The 27674-nt window shown below is 44.4% G+C and overlaps 1 protein-coding gene across 9 annotated transcripts in view; it reads right to left on the bottom strand.

Moving 5' to 3' along the window:
• The window catches only part of LOC124998655 (IQ motif and SEC7 domain-containing protein 1-like), an 85130-nt gene that overhangs the window by 10983 nt on the left and 46473 nt on the right, over positions 1–27674 (bottom strand). For 5 of the 9 annotated variants that reach the window (XM_047573137.1, XM_047573217.1, XM_047573800.1 and 2 more), the window contains 2 exons: positions 1925–2204; positions 430–1709 (listed from right to left, as the gene is read on the bottom strand). In XM_047573137.1, the coding sequence (XP_047429093.1) occupies positions 430–1709; positions 1925–2204 (1560 nt within the window). Of the gene's footprint in view, positions 1–429; positions 1710–1924; positions 2205–2821; positions 3638–7639; positions 7979–21864; positions 21963–25854; positions 26570–27674 lie in introns of those variants that run through there. The other 4 variants (XM_047573554.1, XM_047573477.1, XM_047573721.1 and 1 more) reach the window with 4 other exon arrangements.

Genomic DNA, 27674 nt, shown 5'->3' with positions numbered 1-27674 from the left:
ATGTATTAACATTGAATCCTTGTTGAATATGTGAGGACCATTGAGCAAGCGCATGCACAAAATGGTGTTATCATAATTGGTGAAAGGTTTTACTGGAGCCATACTGTTTCGTTTCAGCCAAAGCTGGCTAAACATTACCAGTCTTAAAAATGACACACCTTCTTCAAATCTCTGATCAGTACCACGTTGCCACTGTGTAAATGTTTACTCTTAAGGAAAGAGGTTTCTCTGGACATGATGTCATTCAGGTTTATCAGTTTTATGAGGCCAGAAAAGTCACATATTGATGATTTGTTTCATGCAAATATCTCTGTTAGACATGAACACAGCTAATTGCAGTTAAAAGTGCCAGTGACTGAACATCTTGTTACTCCACTCTTACAACAAACCCTGGCCATGCACCCGCTCTGTCGGACTAGGAGTACCTACTTGTTGAAAAGATTCAAGCCAATGCGGTAGTATCTCTTGCGAATAACATCGTTACTGAAGATGGGCGAATCCCAGCTGTTGCGAGTCTCTTTGTGGTATGTCTGCTTACTCAGCGTCTGCTCTCGTAAGCTGTCTCTGGACGAGGACTCTGAGCTGCAGTTTATGGTGTCATTTGAGTTAGATGTGCTATTGATGCTGTCATTGTCTCCATCCGAGAAATCCGATTCGGACTTGCTCTGCCGGTTAGCTGAGCCGTTGATAGCCAAGTGGCTTTCTAGCTGCCGGTGTCGGTGGCGCAGAGGTGCATCGTCATCACGGATTGGAGCTCGTGGTGGGGGTCCATGGGAAATATGCTTGGGGCTCGCCTGGGATGATGTTACAATGTGGCTGTGAGGTTCATACGCAGGTGGACGTTTGACGGAGCTACGTTCAGACCGGTCGCTGTGCTCTGCAGAGCTGTCACTGGGAGGCTCTATGGTCAACAGAGGAAGATGATCCATTCTAAGACGTTGCTCTTGGCACTCCAAGGAAGGAGTGCTGCGGCAGCTTGTGTCTGTATCACGACCCTCATCTTTGGGGTCAATAGGCCAGTATTCCTGGGAGGAGTTGACCGACCGCAAACGTAAGTCCGATTCAGTGCTGGAAGGATGGTCCCCAGACCTTGACAGAGCAATAGAAGGAGACATGTCCTCCTCATCAATAAACAGAGTAACATCACTATAGGAGGCCATTGTTTCATCGTGCATCCGTCCAGCTGCCCTACGGTGGGACTTCACCTGATAGGGAACTTCTCCCTCGACCTCAGAGCAGCCCATCACCTCTGGATCAGGACCCTCATCCCCCTGAAGGCTGCGACAGTTCAAAGCATCGTCTATCGACTCAGCCAGAGACTTGACCTGCCTGGAAAAGGCGTCCTCCAGCTCCGTGATTGCATCTGTCAGGTCACCCTGTTGCGCGGGGTGAGATACCATGTTGGCCTGTTGGTGGACCTCTATATCTCCACATTCAGACTGCACCATGGACAGCGGAGTGCCGTCCTCCGTCATGGACACCTGCCTTCCTTCGAAATATGAACTGTGCACTTTCTCAGGGCCCTCAAATGAAAGCTGCATTCTCATGTTAGAGAGAACAATGCGTCTGGACATACGGTTCTCTGACATAGAGCTCCTGAGCCGTTCAAAGTTCTTGTTCATCTGATACTGACGGAAGGCTGTCTGAATGGTGCGAGCCGCATGTCGAGTTATGAATCGTCCACCATATTTACGCTCCAGCATCTCCACCTGGCAAAAAGACGGAGCAATTAAATATGACATTTATTTATTTATTAATTTAGCCGTTGGAAGTCTATAAATACATCCTCCTAAATGTTACTGATCAGTAGCTCTCCCTGTCAGTGTCCATGAAAGTTTACTACATTTTAAATATCAAGAAAAATCTCACACAGCTAAAACGAAAATTACGACAATTTTAACATATAAGAACAGTTGAAACAAACCTGTTTATCCTGGAGGTCAGCGGAGAGCTCATAGCTTTCAGAGAGCGAGCGGGACCGCTTGATGGCCTCCTCCTCAGCCTGTTTGCGGAGGATGGACTGTGAGTGCTGGAGCTTGGGCCGACGGGGCCTCTGAGGCCCGGGTTGGACACCGTGGCTGTAAAGTGGACTGTCAAATCGGTCGGGGCTGATGGCTGAGCCGTGAGTCACCGGCCCCTGGCCATAGCTTGCTCCGCCATCCAAGGAATGGCCACCCTCACCTGGCCGTCCATCCCCTTCCACACTGAAAAGGGAGAATGAAAGAAAGGTTAGAGATCTTGGAAAGAAAGTTATTTACTCATTCATTACTCGTAACCATGTGTCCTGCAGAAGGGCACGTGGGGGCTTAACCCTGTGCCAGAGGCAATGTGGGAGTACCGTCTATCATACGGCCAGTCTATCATAGGGCTAACTAACCTTAAGCCAATTTAGCCACCAGTTAATAAGCTAACAACGTTGAGTTGTGGTATGAGACGACGCTGGAGTACTTGGAGAACACCCACACATACTTTGTGTCACCCTTGGAAAGAAAGTTAATTAAATTCACCGTCTGAATTAGAATCTAAAGTGTTATGAGGTCATATCTATTTGTCTTATCCCCTTAATGAAATATCTGAGCTTAACTTCTGTCTTGAAATCTGAAGAAAAGCAACCCACATTTCATTCAATCAAAAGCAGTCTTTCATAATGTAGACTTCACACAAAATTACTATTAAAGTGTAGCACATCATAGCTTTTGCTGAATTCAGAAATAAGAAACGCCAACCAAAGCTCTCTGAATATTAAACATGTCCAGCGATCCACTGTCCTTGAGTAACTACGTCTTGTGTAAATAATGAGAAAAAAATAGAGGTTACTCACTCACTCTTACATTCTGCTGTTTTACTAGGGGACTGCTTGTTGCGAAAAGACCTTCTATTTTCAATAAATTGCCAACTCTTCCTCCATATTTTGTCCACCATTCTTTCAGTCAAGTCAAGTCCAGAGTACACGGGCTCCTCCAGGAAACCAAAGTTTACGCCACCGCAAGGGCCAATCAGTGCAAACGGGCATTACACCATGTTTGCAGGCACGACGACACGCTGTTCCAATACACGTTACAAAGTCCAGTTTAAGGTGGAATGGCAGAGCAAATACTTTAGCAGCCCTATGGAAATGCCTGAGATGTCGAACTCTTCAGCAACTAATGTCACACTAAGTAACGTGTCTTCTTGTCCATGGTGCAGTGCATGCAAAGTTTACCCACAGTCCGTGACTTGACACACCCATACAGTGTACACAATCCACTTCCTTCATTAGACAGCCTGAAATCAACACTCAGTGGCAACAGCCTGACAGCAAACAGCAGCGGATGCTGAAAAAGTGGAACTGAATGTGGTCGAACGTTCAATCTGCAGAGAGAGATTAATACAGTTTCACACATATACAGATTCACAGAACAGCATGCAAGAGGAACAGAAAAGATGTCCATTGAAGATTCTCAACAGCATGTAATTTATATAAACCGTATGGCCCCAGGTGTATAGCTTTCAGTAAACATTCACAACCTTAAAGTTGTCCTCTTTGTTATGTAAATTTGCAGAGAATGTGCAACAAGAGGTGAAAATATCTTCACTTCACTTGAAGCATATCTTAAGTGATTATCAATGACTCATACATAAGGAACTTTGCATCTCTGTGAATACAGTTTTAAGGGAAACACATTTACAAGAAAGGCACTGCTGTCTTTCAACCTAATAACAAGATTTATCTGCCACTTACAACTGTGTGAATCAGAGGGATTCACAGAACATTCAGTCTGATTCCAACAGCGTCAAATGTAACAGATGTAACTAGGAATTTACTTCCACCAAATGCTGCAGCAGAGTGAATTCTTGTGCATCACATGCCCCCCTTTCTATCTGTCAGAGAGAAGATGGCCCACTGAAAGTCAGACAAGTCACATAGAAAAACCTCACTGTAAGTAAATGCTGTTGGATTCCCACAGGGTTGTAGATGAACTCAGTGCTTAAGTATAGACCAGTGCAGAGCAACGGGGTCAAAATAAGAGGCCTTTAAACTGCTGGAAGAACACCAGACCTAACTCAACACACCAAAAATCATACTGGAACAAATCTCCATCTGTCATGGCAAAATGAAAAGCTGCCATCCCCGGAGAGAAAAGTCACACTTTGCACACCACAGGACAAGAAATGTTTAACTTTCTGCATTAGAAATATGATTACTGGCCTAGACCTAAAGTGAAGACTGTGTATATAACAGTATGTTCATATTAAACTTGAAAAGTCTATGACATCAGAAGTAATAAATCTGCCTATGGCACAAATGTACAAATACTATGATTTATGTAACATGTGTTGCGAGACACCATGAGGACAAAATGAGAAACATAATAATGAAAATTACATTAAGGCATTTCTTCCCATTTTGTTTTGATATGAAAAAGTTTGCATGTATTCACTCTCTAGAAACATTTTACCCCATTAGTAAACACATTCACACCCCAAGATGAAGTAAGCAAATGGCCATGGATAAGCCCATCTTAGCAAGTCAGAAAACACTAACTTAATACCTGCTAACCTAAGATGGTGAACTGCTGGTAAACTACTGCTATGTCTGAGTACTCGCCCACAGAGCTGTTAGCATGGCTGTTATTTTGTTTTATTGTTTCTTCTTCTGTACTATTTTAGGGTCCTTGCTTTTCCATTTGCTTTGTCTAATTGCTTGTGTAATTACAAACCAAAATACATTCCAGTCAATATATTACGACAATGCAACTGTGGGAGTAAGAATTTAGCTTCATTTAAAGAACTGAAAACACAAACTGCGTGTTGCTTTAAATAGCTACAACACTGTTCCTCTGGGGATTCGCCGTCTCACTCCATCAATCCCACAAACATTTGAGGCAAAACTCTAGCTACGCGACAGGCTTCGCTTTTCCCCAGTGGGACATGATAGGTCGGGGCCAAGCATCACCTTCATTCCACTTTGGTTTTTCTGCTTCACTTTCTATGGACCAAGTATCCAGACAGTGTGTGACTGCGCGTACATGGAACAAAGAGAGTGAGAATAAGTGCTGCACTTCTTGCTCTGAGGTCATTGAATACTCCACAGAGTGAGGTCAGTTGCTCACGGCAGAGGGGAAAAGGAGGGAAAAGAAACGGAGAGAGGAGAACTTTTAAAAGCCGATATTTTTAGCTGTGATGGAAGTTTGAGGGGAAAAAGATGCAGAGGAGTGTAGCAGAGCGGGGACAGCATGACATTAATCTATAGCAGAGGTAGCAGTAATGGTTCAAACAGAAACAGAAATGCACAACATGTTGTATATATGAGGGTTGTGGAACCGCTGTTGAGAGGAGAAAGAGGAAGCAGTCATGGTGGTCCAAGGACCACTTCCTTACAGTAACTGCAGCTTTTGAAATATGATCTCAGAATATTAGCACCGACTGTCCCTCCGCCTGGCTCTTTATACACCAAGAGTCCCCTGTTAGTTCTGATGCTGGCATGGGTAAGCACGTCAGCGCGGCTGGCAGTGATTTTCAGCCACGGGATCCAGGGATTTGGAGGGGTGGGGGGTCGACAAGCTCTCCTTCCTCCCGCCTTCCCTCCCAACACATCCTGAACAAACAGGCCCGGGCCCCTGCCCAGGCCTCAACCCATTCCATCAGTCGGACCTGAGGGAGAAACATTCCTCCATCCCGGAAAAGAGGAGTCACATCTACAGGAGTTCTGGGAATAGAAGAAGGCTAATGAAGTGCAGGCTGGAGCTGCGGAGGAAGAGAGAGCCGGAGAGTGGAACTAGCGTAACTTCCAAAAGAAGTCACAGCAAAGTCTACAAACAAAACGAAAGCATGATTCAACTGTAAACTCCGAAGTGACTCCTTACTTTTGCCAGAATTCAGACTTTGAAAAATACGTGAAACCCTGACATCTGCCATTTACGGCCTAAAGAATGAAGAAAAGTCAAGCTAATCTAGCGAGGTTTCTTTCAAACCAAATTACTTGGAGCGTGATGGAGTGCACAAAACTCCTCAAGGATGTTTGAAAAAGAAAGTTCAGTCTTCTGTCCGAAGGTTATTTCTGTTTACAGTTCTTTTAATGGGGTAAACCGATGCCTTAGAAAACTTTATGTGGGGGGTTTAAGATAGCAGGTACTATTTTTAGGAATCCGTTTTTATGTGCATGTAAACGCAGTCAGTGAACTGACCCTGGCAATAAAATCAAACAGCACTTCCACATCACACTGCTCACCCAACAGGCAATGACAACACAGGCTCCAAGCACAACAAAAGCAGATGTTTTTCCTCCTTTCAAAGTGACTCAGAGAGCTCATAAATACAGATGCACAAGCCAGACCCAACCAGATGCGAGAGAATCGATTTTGTTAAGGCAAAAGGTCGGGAGACCACACACTAACACAATAACGCTAGTCGGGATTAAAACAGTGCCGGTACACACTCAGGTGTATCTGGCATTTCCGCGGCAAAAGCTGTAGTAGTGAATGATTCTGTAAGAGCTATAAAAAGACAGGAAGGAGCGAGTTGGGAATTTACTTTTTGACACAGCTACAAATTGGAAAGCTGCACTGGCCAGCGCACTGACAGTATTGCTCTTGAGAGTTTGCAGCAGACAGTATGCAGTCGACTGGAGTCTCATAGTCTACTACTGTAAGTCGTATACTTCGGTTAGACAGCTTCCAAACTAAATGTTGTCCTAGTTATTGCACTTAAAATACCCTGCGAAATGCTATTGTGTACAAAGCGCAACATTATTCAGATTCTTTGTTTGCCTGAAGTCATAACCGGCTGATGAGAATTATGATATTTTAATTGTGCAGAGCTTCACATTTTTCACAGCGACTTTAAATAAAAGCTTTATATGCAAAGCACCAGGCAGGTGAAGCAAAGAAAATCATAGCCACTGCAAGTGTGACGAGCAGGCGGCCGTCATCTGCAAACACTAATCGGAAATCAATACTATTCCCTTGTTAACTGCCAGGTCTCAGTCTGTCTGATCAAGGCATTCCTCCTCCATCGTGCCAAGACTAAACATCAACAACGACAACAACAACAACAGCAGCAGAGTCCCTGTCGTTATCCTCAGCTGATGAATAATTAAGCTGTGTTTCACACTACGCTCAGCACCTGCCCTTGAAGATCCAGCTATGAAAAAAAGCAAAGAGTCACGGCTACTGAGTGGGAGGGCCGCAACACACCACAGGAATGGCCTTCAACCAAGTGTGGGGTGTGGGGTGAGGGGGTGTGGGGTGGGGTGTGGGGGGGCAATCCCACTCACAGAGGGATTTTGTACAGTAAGGCTAAACACAATATGATGGCACATGCATACACAGTGACTCAATAGAGGGGACGTGATCTGTTTTCCATTGGAGTAAAGTCACAACTGAAACTGCAGACCACAATATAAAATTGAAAGCTTATGCCGGCATCTACGAATGTGCATGAAAACACAAGACAAGTGCTTTAATATTATGTGTGACCTGTGCTTTTTTTCCCCCCACACACACACAAACACACACACACAGACACGTTGTGTCTCTTTCGCTTAATAAACATAGCCTTATGAGGTCTGGCAGCTAGGTGAATACTAATTCAATGCCACACACACACACACGCACACAAGAACAAACACGCACATCTCACACTGTCCTATTACTCTTACCAGCCGTTCAGCTCCAGTTCCAGCAGCGACTGGGTCTTCTCTGAGTTACACTGCAAACACCACATGCTGGCCGCCACTCACAAGACGATGTACTCCAAACATTAGCGGGTCCCCTCACCAGTCCCCATTACTGCCTAAAAAGGCTTCTCTAGCACAGACACATCTCAAAACTGACATCTGCTGTAGCCCGTAGCTTGTCGCTCCCGTCTCATCTTTGCCTCGTGAGAGAAGCTTCTCGTGGACTGTAGGCGTGCATGGTCAGAGCTAAGTGGCAGCCTGTAATCTCTGACAGACAAATGAAGCTCTTTCTTTTTCTCTTTCGTCCTCTCTGCTCTCCGTGCGCCGGGATGGTTGGAGTGTAAGAGGGGGGGTGGGGGTGGGTGGAGGCTGGGAGACAGGGGAGTGTGAGTTTCTGCCAGGCCCTATGCAGTATGGAAGAAGGCGGGGTCCAGGGAAGGGGGTGTGAAAGGACGGCAGCTCCGTAGCCGTATGCCTCCTGTACGACAGCGGCCGTGTGAGAAAACGTATTCGGAGGCAGGTGATGGAGAAAAAACATTTTCAGGCACGTTATGAAAGAATGTGCAAACATGAAAAGGAAAGCTCGGGCCGCTAGGATTGAGGAATGAAGAAAGGCGCTAAAAACACATGGCGTGCATGTACATGTAGCTGTACTTTATACAAGCCAGAGAAAGATTAAAAGGTAAAATGTAAGGGGACAACAGCATAAATAAATGGACAGGGTTGGAAGTGTTTGAGGGAAAACTTCTATTAGTCTTTTTTTTCCACAAAAGGAAAAGGACTTGCTGGGTAGACATTTCAAATAAAAGAGAGCACCTCTATTAATAGAGGCTTTCAAGGTTGAAGTGACTTGTAAGATGTGCTCAAAGTAAAGAAGCAACAAGGATTCGGTACCTTTCTTGCGCAGAAACGAATCAGCCCACTTTCATGTTTTCATCATCTCTAAATCAGGATTATTTAACTTCTTGGATAATATTATGCCGGGAAAAAAAGAAACAAAAAAAGCCGCCCAGCTCCAGACAGACAGACGATCCTGCGCTGACACTGCCTCGTCACTGGGTTTCACAAGGATTGTAGAGACAGGCCAGAGACTAATCACCCCTTTGAGAGAAGGGGGTTGGGGAAAACTGCCCCCAAGTCAAAGGTATTTTCTATCTAATGACAACAGGCACAGGAAACAGAGGAGAATGGGTCCCACATGGAGCCAGTTTACAGGGACACCAATCATACACTCACACACTCACACACACAGACACACAGACACACACACCAGTCTCTAGTGGGAGATGTTGAATTCTTCTAATTACAGGCTTCAACCTTTAAAATGATCACCTTCTCTGGACTGTTTTCATCTGAGGTCGCAAATGAAAGGCGACTGAGGGACAAAGAAACTCGAAGGACCGACTAAAAGTGAAAGAAACTCAATCTTAACATGTGTCACGGATCACAGCGGGGGATTTGCGCAGACTTGGTTGCGAGCGTGTGACTCACGCTGAATGATTATGTGCAGAAAGGCACACAGACAGTAACTGGCCAAGTGATCTATTTCAGTGTGAGACCTTGGCCCTACACTCTGGGGGCTACAGCTGCTAATGTCTTGTGGAGCTGATACTTGACTCGGCTTCTCGCCTATCAAGGGATCTTGCCACTCTTACTGGAAAAAAAAAAAAAAAAAAAAAAGACCTCCTCTTAATAAAACCCGGATGCTCATTATTCTATAATTTTCCTCCATTTCACCCAAAAGGCACACGCAGGGGGAGGCATTTAGTTTGAAAATATGTGCATGATATTAGACATTGGGACCACAGGGAGCGGCTAACAAGTATATTTGTTTGTGAATGAGATATGAAGTAATATCGTGGCCTCGTTTCGAAGGAAAGCGTGTGATGCTTATGAGCCCCATGATTGCTTCAACATGAGGCTTACGGGCAAAATCGGTTTAAGAATCAAGGGGAGTTCCACTGAAATCATCCAATGAGGCAAATTCCAGGTAAAGCGCAGTAAAGAGCAGTAAAAGTTTTCACAAACTTAGCAAGCCTGAGTAATTCTGTAACTCTGCTTAACTACACGTCTCCCTCTTCCCCCTCTAGTGTTACGACGCGGTCTAGTCGTCCCGTCTGGTGAAGGCCCACTCCATCTGAGTAAGTCCTGGCTGCACAGCGTTTTGCTCCAGAATGATGTCATTGAGAATTCCTAGCTGAGGCCCACTCTCTGCTCATAAAACCCAATTTCTTCAACTCAATACATATGGTCCCTCTGCATTTCAGCTCATACTCAATCACCCCCTCCCCTTCACGTTCAGTGCCCTCTCTTCTGTTATCCTGCTTTCTTGTTTTAAAGTAAGAAAAGTTGCACGCACCACACTTGGGATGAGGCCAAAGAGGCATCCGCGGGTCAGCTACAGGCAAAAGCTTTTATCAGGTTCATTCACACGCACAAAGTACCTGAATATTATCAGGGATGGGAAAAAAATGGACTTTCTCACTGCAAAAAGATGGACAAAAGACAGAGCAGAGGAAAAGACAAAGGGAGGGGAAAGTGATGGCTTCCTGGAAACTTGGTCACAAGATTTTGGCCCTATGTGCTTCGTCTACATGACATCATGCATCGTGTCTGATTATCTGCTTTTGCTGGACAACGAGCGACTGAGACTAAGAAACGGAAAATAAAATGAAAGCTCAGCCCTCGCCGTGCCTGGAAACAATTACAACGGGTTGATGTCATAGTTTGATATAACAGCATACTAAATGAGATGTAGTGGCCCGCGCTAAATTTGTGAACAGAGTGGACTTTGTATAGGATGGGGGGGGGAGAAACACATTTTTGTTCTTTCCTGTAAAGTCTCAGGAACAAAGAATTCCTGTGCATAAGAAAGATCTGGCAGCAGATGTATAAATAGAGCTGAAATAGGAGTAATTAAAGGATATAGTGCCTCTGCTCATCACATGCTGGCTGCAAAGCTGGAGCAGATGTGTTGCCTGTGGGATCCTATGGGAATGATCAAAGATCTCCACGGCGAGTAACGTCTGAGAGGCTTCCCTCTTTTCCACAGTTTGTACATCACGGCAGTGAGCAGCAGTGAGTAAATCCGGTCTAGATAGGACCAATCTGACCGTCCGCCCACATGGAAGCTGAGATGAGTTTTTGCTACATCTAAAAATGTTACCACCCCAGATATATCCTCTCCTCACAACTGGGTATTTGACCTTGCAATATTTTTATAGTACTGACAGAATAGTGTCTGATCAAAGACTGTCAAGGACCGAAAGCGGGTTGTGAATTCCTGGTCATAACTGCTGACTTACCCTTTGAAGGAGCAGTTTGATATACTGAGGAATACGCTTGTTCGTTTTCCTGTCTAAGGTCAGACGAAGATTAATACCTTTAGTCTCTTGTCCATGTTAGAGCCATGACACGGTTGTAGTAGATTTGCATTGAAACTGGATGCAGTGGGAACCGTATGTAAGGAGTGTATGAATGAATGAATGAATGCACGTTTTAATTTGGAGAATGTATTTGTGCTGGCAGTTGAGTTTTATAACTTGGTGCGCAATGAACAGATGTTTTTATGCTAAGCTAAACAGCTCCTGGTTGAAGCACTACATTTAGACATAAATTATTTAAGATTTTGTGGGTTTGAAACCATTTTCTTTTATTAGCTGTCATTTTGAAAAAGAAAACAAGCACACAGAGCCCTACCGCTGAGTGTTTAAGTAACACCTGCGTAGACTGCACACGGGCTCAGCTTCGCGCCTCCGTCTTTTCAGGGTGGAGTTGTGTTTTCGTTGTGTTTGCGTGGGTGTCCTCTGGTTTTCTCTTACATTCCAAAGACATATGCAGGTCAGGTGGAGACGCGAAATTGCGCTAAAATATGAGTGCGGGCACCCAGCGACTTGTTTCTGCACATTAATCTGCCATCCTTAAAATGACTGAGTGGGCAGTGGAATTGCGTGAATAAAATGACAACCTTTCAAAGGGAACCAAACAAACTCTGCCTTCACAACTCAACCACAAGTTTCTGGACTGCTTTTTTCGGTGTTTGCACTTACAATTAAAAGAAATACATAAAGAAAGAAAAAAAGAATCACAGTAAATACAGCTGTACTTCTCCTGATTGCAGGCACATACTTTCTCTCTCGCTGGCTGTAAAATACAAAGAGAGGTCGTTTATTGTGCGCCGTTACCATTATTAGAAGCTTTTTGTCCATCTACAATATGTTCCTTTCAGTGCACTCCATTACCAGTTTCCATATTTCTCTGAGGCTCTCCGCCATAGCCCCACCTCAGCAGAGAAACGTACTCCAGCACAGTTCTCGCTTGCTAAAAATAGACCCATGTGAGGTGACACGCTCTGCTAAACCCTGTGAAGGAGACAATGCTGTGAAGAACAAGACAAAGAATGCACAGTGATGCAACAGAATGGACACGAATGCGCTGCCGATTCCATCTCATTATCTGCTCCTTTGTGCCACATCGGTGTGCAGAGATTTTCAGCGATACTGTTAAATTGTGAGGCTGCTAGGGAGACTTGGAAGCCAGTGTCTCCAGCGGTTTGTGCACAGAGCGGGCCGTGACTGTAAATGTGACAAAGGCCACAGCAAGTATAAATACTCAGGGCGGTCATGGCGACCACAGCAGCCCTGCACCGCAGCCAAAGTGACAAAACAGTCCCGGCTCAAAGTGGGCAGTCAAGAGTGACATCGCCACCCACTGGTTAGAAATGACGCTACATGCTCCCTTGAAGACCGACTCTAGGCCTGGAGCAGACATGTGGCAGTGATGTCATTCTGGAGGACTGAGGTCAGACATGTTTGTCGGGGCATGGAAACGGGAGGGAGGCTGGGTTATTCAAAGGCACCAGGATGTAGCAGACCAGCTTTATCTGGCTGAGAGATGTTGGTGGGTGAGGGGGTTGGTGGTGCAATAATCTATTTGAGGCAGTGGCACAGTCACACCTGTCTCAAGTCAGGCATTGTAAGGCCCCGTGGTTTATAAGCACTATAAATCACTTTGAACTTATCTTATATCACACATGCTCATTTCAGCATGTACAACACATTCAACCCAGTCCCTTTATTCGCATTTAAAGCAATAATGTTTCAAAAAAAAGCATGCAGTGGGCAGTGTAAGCAGCTGCAAGTATTCTCTGTAATCACCTAACATATACATATACACCTTATATGAATTTGTAGAACAGAAAAGCGCAGCAAAACATTTCTTATGTCTCCATTCAAACACTTTAAAGGCCCTCCCCCCAATGTTCCTAAAACATCTGCTTCACTGCCTCACAGCACCACGGTGGCCCATCAATCATCAGAAAGAGCCACGATTTGGATAACATCAGTCAAATGCTTTCTCTCTGCTGTCTTAATTCCAGGACCTATTATCAGGAGCCATCCATCAGAAAAATAAAAGCACATCTATACTTTGATATAAACCAGACATGTTCCTAAAATAATTACCCGTGTGTGTGCGTGCGTGTTTATGTGTGTTTGCACGTCTGGCAATCATTTCGCAGCCGTGAGCTAAATTCCGTTATTGAGCTCGGTAATTTGACTGTAAGGGCCACAATGACAATAATTTAATGTTCGGATGAGATTCCATCCACTTCCGACTGCATCAGTGGTCAGATAAACAGCTGATAATGTTGAGCACGCCGTGTTGCCCAATCATTCAAAATCACCCACCCAAAATTTCATTAGCAGCCGAGCACGAAACAATGTTATGGTTTCGAGCTGATTGTGGCTGTAATTCAATTTCTAGTCGGCAAACAGACATGCTAACCGTTAAAAAGTATGATGCTGCATCAACTGTGGATTTAAATTTCTCCGGACAACAAAGCTGGAGATGTCTAAATAATGTACTGGCACACCGAAGCGATTCGTGCGGAAGAGGAACAAATAAAGGGAGGAAACTCAGATCGAAACCTCTACATTCTTTTAATACCCAGACTGCTTACATTCCACCATTACTCAGCCAATCACTTCAGCACACTTTGGCTTGCTTTGTGCTCCAGCAGGCCGGATCTCTACAGTCTCCCTTCCCTCAATGGCAAAACCAACTTTGCCTTCGCGTCATCCAAAGCTCCCAGCATAAACACTTCTACTATTGAACCCCGAGGAGCGCCTCCCAGCTCGGCCATCTACACTGGCACCAGTCATTGTTTGTGTTGGCGCCGCACATAAAGGCAGCTTTCCTCATGTTTGCTCCATCATGTCTTTCCAGTCTTTGACTCGGGGAAAACAGTCAGAGAATAATAAGGACTGCCCTGTGGCGATGACCATAAGATGCCTCAATATGTCAGGGCTGCCAAATAATAATCCTTGTTTTGTTATTGGGACCCACAGTCTTAATCCTCTGTCATTGTTTGATTTCTGCACCATAAAGGACCTTCCTTTCACCGCTGGGAGTTGAAAGCAATGAAACGTATTTCATTTTAATGGCCCTCATTAGGCTGACAGGCAAGGCAACGATTCAGGAAACATAATAATGTTATTTCAGGGGAAAGCACCTAAAACTGGAGGCTGAATACAAATGTGGAGGGAAGCGAAGGCAGCTAAGGGCATCATGATCAGCTGTGTAAATACTATAAAGTCACCTGAAGATACCGTACTCATATAATTAATTTCAACCAGGAAATTCAAGTCGTTCCACAGAGGAGACTTAGTGTAAAGATAAATGTTGTTTCAGGCTTAGCTGTGGTGGGCAGGAACCTCTGGGTCGAAGAAGTTGAGACAATGGGGAAATGCCAAAAAATAGAGTTCCTCAAATGGCCACTTGAGGCTGACTCAAAAGAAAGTCAAATCTCATTGACCTTCATGTCAGAAACAGTACATGACTAGACAGTGAGTTTTTATATGTATACGATCAGGCATAACATTATGAGCACTGACAGTAGACTGACTAGAGCCAGCAACCAGTCCATCTAAGTTCTACTCAGGATCCAATTCTTTGAACATTTTTGGATTAGCCAGGAGTCAGGCACCGCCAAGATGGCAACGGCCAGATCCACCACACTGAGCTTCAAATTCGCCTTCAGGAATCTTAAGGAGGATATCAAGCAGATGTCATCCGTCCTTATATAAGAAGTCAAAACAAAACAGCACATGGGTTGAACTTAAACATTTTAAGTGTGCTTGAAAGCAAATCGAAATGCATTTGCTATTGTGTAGACTCACCTGCTCATTGAATTATTGAGATGGTGTGTCTAAACTTTTGACTGGGAGTGTGTGTCCGATGCCTTTTCCTACACATTCTTTTGAGAAGTTGGAGCTCGGACTCATAATGGGAGTAACTCAGAAAGAGCGAAACTGCTGTGTCAAGTTCCCAAAGGAAATCCTCCTATTTTTCCTCTTATGTAAAAACTCTGCACATCCCAGCAAAAAGACAAGCTGTCCATTCCTGTCCAATGCATGAGCATGAGAAAAATCAAGACACATGCAACAAGAGCTAGGCCCCACCGCAATGAAAACTTGATCAGTTGTATTTAAATATTAATTGCAAGCCACAGCTGAAAGCACCTCAACAATAAAAGCCGGATTAAAAAAGAAATTATTCATGATTGCCATCTCTCTTGTTTACGTATTCCTGAAGACATCCATGACAGGACATTCTGATCCTGACAACGGGCCAAGAAGAAGTTATGAAAGAAGAAAAATGACTAACTGCTCAGTGAATCATCTTCCCAAAGCCACACAGACAACCAGGAAGCAATCAATCACAGGACAATACCAGAGAGATAAAGCAGTCATCCTCCGTCTACGTCCCTTTTCCTCACAAGTGTGAAAGAAAGCGGGAGGAAACCTTTTGTGCAGGTCACGAGAGTGCTGAGAAATGGATTCATGTTGACATATTCCAGTGGAACAAGATATCCTGAGTGTGCAAGTTCCATTCATACCGCGTTTCCACAAGACCTGGTGGGTGCAAGTCAGCAGATTATTTTTCACATTCAAGCAGGCTGCAGGACATGAAGCCCCGGCTTTACCGAGCGGTAGAGGCGTTCAAATTCACGATAACGGCCCATTTGAGGAGGCATTGTTTGTTGTCTCATTTCCCTCAGTGGCATCCATAACTTGAGCTTCAGACAAGACATTTATAAGAAAAAGGAGTATGGATTAATTCACTGTCTTTATGACAAACTGCCTGACAGAGGCCAGTGATGTTTGGTCTCCATTTAATTCACACACAACCAAATCTCATTTATTGGTTTACATAGCACAAGCTGCAAGTCAATAACACCACCAAGTCTTTCCGGAGCGAGACAGAGAAGAGGCAGCCACGCGAATCATACATCAACATTAACATAAAGCTTGCAACAGAAGCGTCTCAGAATAAAAAAGGAGATCATGTCATTACTCAGGAATGGACTGCAAATGTAGTGTAAATCTGTCTGCTACCTTGGGCGTATCCTTGAAGGTTTCATGTACGCTCCATAAAGCTTACTGCTTTATTGACCGAGAGTACCGCACAGGTCCCTGCAAGCTGCAGGGCCTATTGATCTGTGTGCCCCTCAATTACTTATTAGAGGCCCCTGTCCTGCTTCTCTTAGCCCGCAGGATAACAAACCAATCCTCCATGCAGTAAATGGTCCTGGACAAGGATGTGGAGCTACAACAGAGGAGAAGGATGCGTCTCTCTGCTTCCCATTTTCTGGGATACTGCCACTCCTGTCGAAAAGTCAAGGGTGCAACAAGGAGGCCGATGTGTGTTTTCTGTTTAACAGAAGAGCGATTCTTTCTTTTTAATCAACTGAACATCCGAACAGCTTCAGGAGTCAATAAGAAGGAGCATGAGGCTTTATCAGTGGAAAGTCATTTTCACACCCACATGGTAATCTATGACTGACATAAAAATCAACAAAGGGCCAGATGAGAATGTTTTCTCTTTTGGTGGAGTCCATTTCCTCTGGCTACAGCAACAGTTTGAACACGAGGAGTTCACTTCATTTTTTCCCCCTGCTGATTGGTTGAGTAGAGCGAGTTGAATTGGGCGAAGTAAGTAACCATGTGGAAACATGAATAGTTAATCTATGTGTTGGAGTAGTACACACTGTTTTCCAAGAATATCTCCTCATTTCTAGCTCTGGAGTTTACATCACAGTGCAGGTGAGCCCAGGTGTGAGTAGGATGCACAGAAACACAGGTCAACACCGGGAAGCAAAAAGTGTATTGGGAATGAATTCACGGCGAGCAACTGGAGTCATGCAGGTCCATTTAAGTTGGCCCTCGTTAGCTAATCTTGGCAGCAGGATTCAATTGGTTCAACTGGTTCTGTTGTTGATTCAGTTTCAGTTTCACCCCACAAGGGGCTTCAAGCGACATTGTGTCATTTTGGGGAACATTTGCTTTTGCTTTCCAAGTGACACACAGTTTAGCTTCTGATGAAATGTTACTGTCTTACTGTAAGGTAAGCAAAACTTAACACCAGTTGGTTATAGATTCATATTTAGCGGGCAGGCGTGAGAGTAAAATTGATCCTCTATGTCTATGCATCAGCATAGTAAACGCTTTGTAGTAAGTCTGGTATATTTGACCTTTGTCTTTTCGCACTTACACCCACGGCCAATTATTTAACGATGCATGTCTTTGGACGACGGGAGGAAGTCAGAGTGCCTGTACAGAACCCACGCAGACACAGTGAGAGAGCATGCTCCACACAGGAAGTGTGAGCCGATGGATTCAAACACTGAGCCTTCTTGCTTTCTTTTTTTTTTTTATTTGGTAATAATATTTAACATTTCATTCAAAGTCATGAAATGACACTGACACATTGTTGTAGAATATTTTGCTAAAAAACTAAAGCAGTTTAGACAATCTGCAGACTTAATATCGAAGGCAACCTAGCCCAGTCAGTCACCGTCAGCTCTCTCGCTACTTTGTCATCTCAGCGGTTTCAACACATCCACTGTGTAAATAAGGTCAAACGCCTCACTTAAACTTTAGTAAACTGTACAGCGTACAGCAAAAAAATCTTGCAGTGACAGCTGAGGGGAGATGTTTTGGAGGGAGGGACATACATCCTTAAAGCTGCCATGATAACAGGATGAGATCCTTACTTCCTTGTGTAATCTGTTCCGAGTGTTTGGAGCCGAGCACTAACAGCTCAGTCTTTATGGCTCGGAGTTCAACAGGAGAGCTGGTGTGAGCGTGGAAGGTCATGTTACTGTCTGCCGGACCTCCTGTTCAAGTGCATAAACATCTGCTCGGCATAAGGCACACGCTTCCTGAAAACGTCTCCCTGCATCACGTTCCAGCAGCTCCGCGATCTCGTTTTAACCGTTTCCCGCAAGGACGCGACGCAGAGCGCCGAGAAGCCGCTCCACAGGAGCCACTTCACCGTTTTTGCCATTACGTTGCATTTAATGACGAAACACAGAGGAATTGTGTGTGATAAAAAAGTGGCTGTGATTCGTAGCCGCTGCACTGTGCCTAATTGTCCCAGAAGGGAATTCGGGTCTTCTATTTGCTGTGACATAAAATGTAGCTCAGCAACGTCCCGCACCGGGACAACAAGATAACGGAGCATGTGACCCGCTGGAGTGTAAACACGGCACGAGGAGGAGATGGCTGGGATAGAAGTGGCACAGAGGGAAGGTCAGAGACAAAGGGGTGAGTTGCATGTGATGTAAAGAGAGTCAGTACAGTGCAGCTCTGTGTTCTCCAACCGCAATTTCTCACGTTATGACTGACGAGCGAGGGGCCGTCACACGCTCCGTGCATCTAATAGGTTCTAATGATTTCCCCGCTAAGCCCTCCATTCTCCTGATAAGAGGAGGCCCTAGTGAACAAAGTGCATAGGAGCAGATCTGCAGTCATCAAAGGACCTGCTGTAGATTCCACTGAAAATACATAAACAGGATGCATCTTACAAGCAGGACAATTAGCGGGAAAGTGCATTGGAGATATGCTGGGATCAGAAATTGTTCTTGCATGCATTTATGGACTGAAGAAGTTATAAGAGTCCTGAAACAGATAACAAATCACACGTGTTGGTTAAATATGCAGTGAATCTTGATAATGACGTATTTTTGACTTATAATCACCACAACTCTTCCTCTCTGTACTGTGGATTAGTGTGCGTGTCAAACTATTAGGCATTGTCACAATAACGTTTGAGCACTATCTCTATACTTTCCAATGCAAATACAGTTTTGCATTCAAACGTTCATAACTCATCTCTCACTCGGGGCTACAACAAAAGCTTATTTCTATTTTTTTCCCCACAGCCTGAGGTGACGCCTTTGCATATCTTTGTTTTATCTCACTAAACGTCCGAAAAACGAAAACATTCAATTCGCAACGTTGTAAAACACCGAAAGAAAAATCCTCACAGCGGTCGAATGATCATTTCGGATTTTAAATGACAACTTCATTTTTCGCCAGGCGTGCACGACACCTGCCGTGCTGAACAGCGCAAACAGCCCCTGCCTCCGACACGAAAAACCTACGTGAACCTGCACTTCACAGCCGGAGAGATCACACGCGCGCACACACACTGTCAGAGTAGAGCCCACCTACCTCCACACAGCTGTCTCCGGGTTGGCCCCGTACACTGTGAAACACGACCCGGGCTGCGGTGACAAAGCTGCTCCAGCACTTTGCAGAGAGGTAAGGTGACCCCGGTTACTGGAAAGCTACACTGGCTCGGTCAGGCATAGGAGAGAGAGCCTTCATCTGACCAATTTACTTTCAACTAATCAGCACATTCTCCTAAACGTCAATGAAAAGAGGAGGCTCCCCACGCTCGGAGCGCCCTCCCCCTGCCTCAATCACCAGCCACACTCAATCTCACTTTTTTGTGGAATCTCTGCCTTTCTTTTATTAGATCCACCCTCTTTCTGTAATCACCTGTCTCCTCATCCTCATCTAGTCTGTGGTCATTTACTCAGCTGCTCTGCTCTGTTGATGTCTGTGGTTCACTGGGGACATGTTCCTAGCCTGCGTGTTGCAGCTCTGCAAGGTCACACAATGTTTTTTTTTTTGTTTTTTTCCCCCTCTTTTCCCCTCCTTCTTTAGGACACATGGTGTGACCGAAGGGGAAATCTGAGCTCTCAACCAGAACGCATCCTCAAACAAACAGGTCGGCCGCTCAAATCTGACGAGAACTAAGAGTCCTATTTACGTTGGGACCCACCTTAGACTGAAAGTGGACAATCACAAACAGGGGAAGTATCACTTATTATTATTATGCAGGAAAAGGAACAACATGACATGTTATACGGAAGGAGCTGACACTGCAGCCCTGTGCAAACATCCCCCTCTCCAAGTCTTCACCTGATTTTGTGCCTGCACTGTCCCGCACGTTCAGTCCAGTCGCACAGAGCCGACAAAAGCCTGTCAATAAAAAGGAGATGCTCTGTCCTCTGTTTTTCTTTGTTTCTCAGTTTCCAGTTTTCATAAGACAAAAAAGAACGGCAGTCTTGAAGTAAAAATCTATCTATCTATATTCTATCCAAGCATTTAAGTAAAGTTCGGCAGTTAATTTTAATGAAGCTATCTGGGAAAGATGCCAGGCTGCAAGGCTGCAGCAGCCTCTGCGGGACTCGAGACAAGGCAAGAGACCCCATCTGCCTTAATTTGTCTTTTTTTCTCCTCACTGATGCATCACAGTGGAATTCAGACCCGCTCATTTCTTTGACTCAAAATACCCTCCATCGTTTCATTTCTCAGCTCTCTGCCCTTGACTTGCTCACTGAGGAACGTCCCAACCGTTTGACAGCGTGGCCTTTAACAGGCAGACAGCTTTGAGGCCGCCACAGTTTCTTTACGGAGAATGCAGCCAAAGTTATCCGCAGACCATCCACGCAGTGGGGGGGGGGGGGATTAACATAAGACCTCTATCAAATGGTCACAGGAGATGGTCTTGGCCCTTGAGGCTGTCCTGTGTCCTGAAGCCTCTTTACCAACAGATGGTGCTGCTGTACAGCACACCGTGCAGAGGCTTATGTGGGGTTTGGGTATGTGTGGCTGATCAAAGGACCGCCACTTGTCATTATCAAAAGGGGGCAAAGGAAGCTAGTTGGCGTGGAGTAGAGTGACAGTGAGAGGATTATTGGTGCGAAAAGAAGGAAAAGGTGGAGGGAGAGAGCTACAAATAGTAAGGAAGGGAATAAGTTTATTCATTTCCCAGGGGGGATCATTTAAGCTGCAGGCCGACATATTCACACCCTCATGAAGACACAGGTCGGATCTCTTCAGCTCATTCGTAAGAAATTATTGTTCAGTCCCAGATTTTATTAGTCCTCAAAAAAAGAAATGGTCTTAAGTATTGTAAGCTAGAAGCACATCCTTACCACAAGAATAAGGACTACTAATACTAATATTAACAACTGTTATTCGAGAATTGTGTCACACACATTCAGAATGAAAACATCTGCATTGAATGGATGGAATTTGGTGAATGATGTCACTGGGAATAATTAAAATGAGTCCAGAGGAACCTGAATGATACAGGCATCAATGTCTCAGCGAGCGATGCCTCGTAGGTTGAAAGCAGGATGTATCACAATTGCGTGCACGTGCACAGATCTCTGAGGCTAGTTGTCAAGGCAACAGCTAAGGCTGACAGAAAAAAAAAAAAGAGCTGCCCATGCTGCTAGAAAAAGTAGAGGTTTCTCTACGTGCAAAATACACACAGAGCTCCATTTACACTCCTCCCAAAGCAATTAGTCCAATCAGGATAAACGTTTACTTTAATGACTGTTTACCAGGCGCGGGTCTGGCCTCCATGGCAACATGGTTATTTTACTCTCATGCTGGGACATCATTTTTAAAGAAGAAAAATCCAGATCTTAATCCAACAAAAAACTAAAGAAAAAAAATATATATTGTGCTTCTAATCAGGCTACACTAAAACAGCTACAGACAAAGCATGTCCCTTCTTGCAGTAGTGCTGCAAATAATTTATGTGCTTGTGATATTAGAATCTTGGGAAATGATGTTCTAATGTTTAGTCGTCTGCCAAGAGCAATATTTTATCCATTCATTCGCCGATGCATCACAGGCTGAGGCAGAGCTGAAAGCCCCCAAAGGGACCACTCTGTTTTACAGGAGTAAATGTGCTGTTGTGCTATTATCAACCCCCCACCCTCCCATCCCCTGACCCTACCCCACCCTTGCTTATTGCTGACATAAATCAAAGCATATTCCGGATAACGAGGGTTCGTTTTGTCATTGAATAGAGTTGGCGGATTAGCAGCAATTACCAACCTGAGCTCTGGAGGCTCAGCTTGTTCACAGCTGAACATCAGCTCTCTGTACAAACAGGGATGCAGGTAATGGACAGGCTCCATGCTCTAATTCCAATTCACACCTAAGCAAGAGAAAAAAAATTAAAAAATATGTGCGCCAGCCTCCGATTCTGCAGCAGAATACTAAATTAGCGATTACACAGTAATGAGCTGCTCTCTTCTCGTCTGCATCTGCATGTTTTTCCTTGGATAAGAATCAGTCAACTTATTATCGCACACCAACTGCATGCATCCGTGCATGTGCATGCCATAAAGACCACAAGGTGCAGAGTGTGTCTATAAGAGCTGCAGTGCAGCAGCATGAGCTCATCACTCTTCTCTTCTCCCCCTCCTCCTCCTCCCACCCTGCACACCCCCCATCTCACCCCTCCTCTTGCTCACCATTACATAAGTTAATGCAGCACACACCCTCATTATTCTCCAGGCAAGCGCTGTGAAGAGATGCAAAGGAATATGTCATCAAAAGTAAAATAACAGTAAAAAAAAGCCACATAAAGAGAGAGCGCCTGTGTTTCTCTCTGAGCTCTCACAGTCGCCCGCTGTTCGCAAAGAGGAGAACACAGGCACCACACATTTTGGCCCTGCTTTCATACAACACATGTACAAAACATGCACGACATGTACAAAAAAGGCAGACAATATAGAAACTTGCGTTTTTGTGCATTTTCCCCCATCAGACACCTTAGAAAACACCCTGAACATGCAACATGCTCTCTCTAGAGGCTGGCATTCTTCAGCATTAAAGTAAACAAACTGGCTTCCACAGATGATTAGCATTTCAAAAGCTGTACGGCTTAACATGAGCAATTGTAGATACTGCAGCTGAGGCAATGTTCCCCAACATAGTCACCCGTGATGTTGCAATGTCGCAAACTTGCAGCAATCTGCAGTGAAGAGAATGTAAATGTGTAGTTTATACTATCTCTCGGCAAGGGAGCCAAACTATTTTGGACAATTATCATTCTTCAAGCTAATTTAAAAAAGAAAATAAAACCGGCTTGCCACACAATGCCCAGGAGAAACGTCCATGTGAATTATTTATTGGTGATTGGACTGCAACTTAAGTATAGATAAGAAAAAGCCTAAGTGCTGTATAACAGGCAAACTTCAGACAAATAATGCACACGTATCTTTTCTGGCTAATGGCACAGATTAAAAACAAATAATGTTTTGCTTCTGGTCAAGCAAGACAGAAAAAATAAAGTTCACAAACAGGTGATATGGTGGAGTACACTAAACCAACCATAGACATCTACATGTGGGATGAGCACTGGCTGGTGTGACTGTGACCAAAAGAAACATTACTGCAATTTGGGGAAGCCAGAAAACCAGTTGACTTTCCTGTTATGTCTAAACGCAACTCGAGAACTACAATAACAACCTCCTCACATCTCCATCATCCTGACACTTCTGACCAGAATACGGCTTCCATCCTAGACATGTTTAAGCTTTTCCACCCTGGACAGTTTTCCTCTTTTTTTTTTTCTTTTTTTTTCACTCACCACAGTGGAACAGCAAGCTCGCGTTGGCAGGTTGCTACTTTTCCATTAAGCAGTTCCTCTCACTTGTCATATAGCCAGCGCAAAGCAGAGAACCAACAGAGGGGTCAGTGTCTGCTCTCGTTTTATCCACAAATATCAATCAGGCCAAAGCATATATAAGCTAATTTCCACCAAAGTCAAGTTCTTTTTACCTGTCGTGAATCGCCGCAGGTCTGTCAGAAGGTGTTTAACATCCCATCAACAGTCTCTACAGAGCTCCTCTGCCGTCTGTCGCATGGATATCCACTATGGGAGACGAGGACGCACGGTTCAAAAGCTCCAGATCCACATTAAATAAGTAATGATCTCGTCGTCACACTCTCTGACACAGGACCAGCCAGATCAAATGTCCCCTGGTGTCTACTGTTTCTAGATTTTGCATTGAAGTCAGACATGCAGGCATTGCCTTGTTACTTTATTCATTCCACAGACATTTCAACACGTAACCTACGTTCCTTACTGTAACTTCACTTGATTTTCGTTGTTGTTTCTTTTCGTCCTCCACCATCTTCGATCAAGAAATTAGGAATAGGTGGGTCATAGGCGGCTAGTGGGTGAAGGGATGAGGGGGATCTAAGAACAGTCGAGATGATTACCAACTGCACTAATGTATACATGACAACTAATGAATATCTTGACAAATTTGCTTTTTTTGACTGTAAAATGTTTGATGGCACTTAGTGACTCACTGCCACCAGTGACCCTGTTGAACAGATCAGTTATCCACACCAAGGGAATTGCCGTGTCAGTGTGATTACAGAGTACCTCATATCCACTATCAGTTACATTCACCTCAACACGTAGCCCAAGTGAGGCGACTCAGTTTTACATCAGTCAGAGCAATTTCTTTTTTCAACAAAACACACCTTGTTGTTTGGCTTGATGTTTCTAGTAGTGCAAACTGAATGAGAGGGTGTGTCCAGACCTTTGACTGGTTGTGTATATCTTTAATTTTATGATGTTTAGGACTAAGACATGGCTACAGAATACAATGATCAGTAACAACATTAAAACCACTGACAAGAGAAGAATCTTGTGACAATACAATGTTCTGCTGGGAAACTTTTGGACCTGGATTCATGTGGATGTTACTTAGACATGCACCACCCACGTAGAACAGATCAGGCTCCCCCACCCCATAGCAATGACCCTCCTTGATAGCAGCGGACACACACAAAGGCAGTTTAGGAACAATTCCAAAAACATGAAAACTGTTGCACAACTTGTTGATGCTGGCTTCCAAATTCACAAGATCCCAAACTGATCAAGTATCTGTGGGATGATCCACAGAGGACCCTCCCCTCATCCCACAGGACCCAAAGGCCCCCACTAACAAGATTCTGTTACCAGACACCACAGGACACCCTCAGAAAACCCATGTCCGTTCTCTGATGAGTCACAACAGTTTTGGAGGCACAAAGGAGACCTGCACAACGTAAGGAAGGTGGTCATAATGTTATCCCTGATCAGTGTATGTGCTGTATGTGTCACTTGATTACATATGTTGTGATCTTGGCAAGTGGCCATGGCTGAATAATACTTCCAAGTTTGTTTCCGTGTTTGGAAAGTATGCAATGTAAAATGCTGTGTTTACTTATGTTTTTTCCCTAAATGAGCTAATAATATTCAGATCCTGGCTCTGTGGAGGTTACCCACAGTGAGGTTCCTTATTGTTCTAGTCACTGAACCAAGTTCTTAATGGGAATGTCACGAGACATGGGACTGATCAGACTCCTCCCAACGGCTCGTCACTTATGAGAAATACAAATTCAAAGCAACCCTGAAAAGGATTACATGTAAGGTCATAATAGCTAGAAAAGATAGGACACATCTTTTCTTTTACGATGAACACATTTATGATTAGCTCACAGGTTGAACATATGTTAATGTGGTAGAAAGGCTCTTTGGAAAAGACTAAAATACATAATCCTATCACTAATGGAATTTTATAAAGTGGCAAGAAAGAAGATATTTTCTGCATAATGGTTACATTTGTACTGGCTTCTACGTTTAGTCCCAAAGAGATTTGTCTGGGGACATATGTGCTGTAGTCCTCTGTGGCAAGACAAAGATAAGACGAGAACAAGGCTTAAAGGAAATAAAAAAAGAGAAAGAAAGAAAGAAAACCAGCTTATTCTTAAGCCTTTATTATCAAAGACGTAACCTTGATAAACTTCCCAGAAGGACCTTGAAAATGTCTTTCCTGTCGTCTGTCTGCCTTTTTCAGCCATGTGATAATGTATTTCCATGGTCCTAGAGAGGAAACCGCCAGGCTTGAGCATATAGACTTGGAATGTTATTTGATCGGTCGGACGTCAGAAATATCCGCGGTCAGCTGGAAAGACAACCACCACTTACACTCCAGGCCACTGCCATCCACACTGGCTCCATACCACATGGTCTCCTACCTTATAGTTCGGCTGGATATGCAGTACTTCCACATCGCATTCCACACGGTTGTGACATCACCGGAGGCATCGGACATGCCCGAAAAAAATGCACATGGCACCGAAAGGAAGTTTCCAAAAAGCTTAACAAACAAAAAACAGCAGCGACTCCCCTTAAAAGAGCCAGAAGAAGTAGAGTCTGTGCTCACTCCCTCCTCAACCACAAATTACACCCCACATCCTTAACTTTCCATAGAAAAACCCACAGAGAAATTCATTCTTTCGCTGCTAAAGTTACTTTGCCCGTGCCTCTCCCGAAGTTCTCCCTGTCCCAGTTTATGTTGGGCTCAGAGTTGCTGCTCTTGCAAGCTGCCTGATGACCAAGTAAGGTAAAGGCCCAGTACGTATAGCAGAAGAAAATCATCCCTCTTCTGAACAAAAGCTCTCCACCCACAACGAAGCACACACCAGTCCCTTTTTTCTCCCCTCTGCGGACACCCCCTTTCTTTTTGTTCCTTTTTGTTCTGTCCAACGCAATCTTTCACTCGCGGTGCTCCCATGATGCACGCTCCCCGGTGGCGATGGGCAGGACCAGGGTTGCGCGTCTGGTGCGTGCATGTTTATGTGGAAGTGATTTAAAACGAGAGAGGAGTGATAAAGATAGATTGAAGGATAGGAAGGGCTTGAGAGCATGCAGTCCTTGTGTGTACGATAATACTTGGGCCAGCATCCAACAATCACACTGCTCTCAATGGGAAGGCCATGCTGGAGGGAGGGTGAAGACCAGTTCAGCAGCTGGGAGAGTCTGTTTTGAGTTACAACACTGACCTTGCTTCAACAACACTTCAGTCCTGGGACACAATCTGACTACGTTACACACGGAGCCAGAGCAATGTAATGAGTTACGCCCAGTGACCGAGATATTCCACTAACTCTGTGGGATTAGACACATGGTGACTTGTTCGGAGAGTGTGGAAAAAATAGAGAATTGTCCTAAATAATTCCACAGACCACTGAGTCATAGACTGAGACCAGCTGTGAGCAACATATTGAGTGAATCATTACGAACTAGCCTTTAAAGTTGGAAACGGGAATACATCACATGCTCAAATAATCAAAAATCTGATTAAAATCATGATTATAACACTACGACTATAACATACCGAGGTGGTGCCTGCAGCTTTGGGGAATCCCTGAAGCCTACATTCAAAGAGCTGCCGGCTAAATCAGTGATGCATTATTAATGAATCATGGAGTCGCTGCATCCTCACCTTCAGAATGCTAATCCTTATCATGGCCGTGTGTTTATATATGTGTTAACGCATCAGCAGAGAGAGGTGACAGAAGGCAGGTCTGATTTTCACAGATCCTTGGACCAGTGTCCCCACGCTGCAGTTTGCTTCCCTAACATCTGCATGGCGGGTTGTGACTTGTTAGATCTGTCTGATGCAGCAGCAAAATAATGGGGCATCATTGTCGGACTCTAGAGCCAAGTGTCTAAATTTTGCTGCTTAAGATGAGAGCACCAATCATGTAGAACTACAGACCTCTTAAAGTGAAATTGCAGCTTGGAATAATGATGTGAGATTACAGATCAGACACATGGTAGACCACCCAAACGTTAATGCACCTTTATCACTGCGGAAGATTCCACCATCTCCATGTTCTCCTTACATGTTGGACAGATGATAGTTGTTTTACGCTTTCAACATCTGGGTCCTGATAGGCAGCAGGGAGATGGGGACAGTAATTGTACCACTCAGTCAAGCACCAACATAGCTCCGTAGGAAAACTTCTAATATTCATGTCACAATCAAAGAAAAGGAAAATCTGGTCTTCGA

This window comes from Mugil cephalus, chromosome 1, assembly GCF_022458985.1.
Source record: "Mugil cephalus isolate CIBA_MC_2020 chromosome 1, CIBA_Mcephalus_1.1, whole genome shotgun sequence".
In the NCBI taxonomy this organism is placed as follows: Eukaryota; Metazoa; Chordata; class Actinopteri; order Mugiliformes; family Mugilidae; genus Mugil; species Mugil cephalus.
The sequence above is the reverse complement of the archived record's forward strand: the minus strand, read 5'-3'. Positions and strand labels throughout refer to the sequence as shown.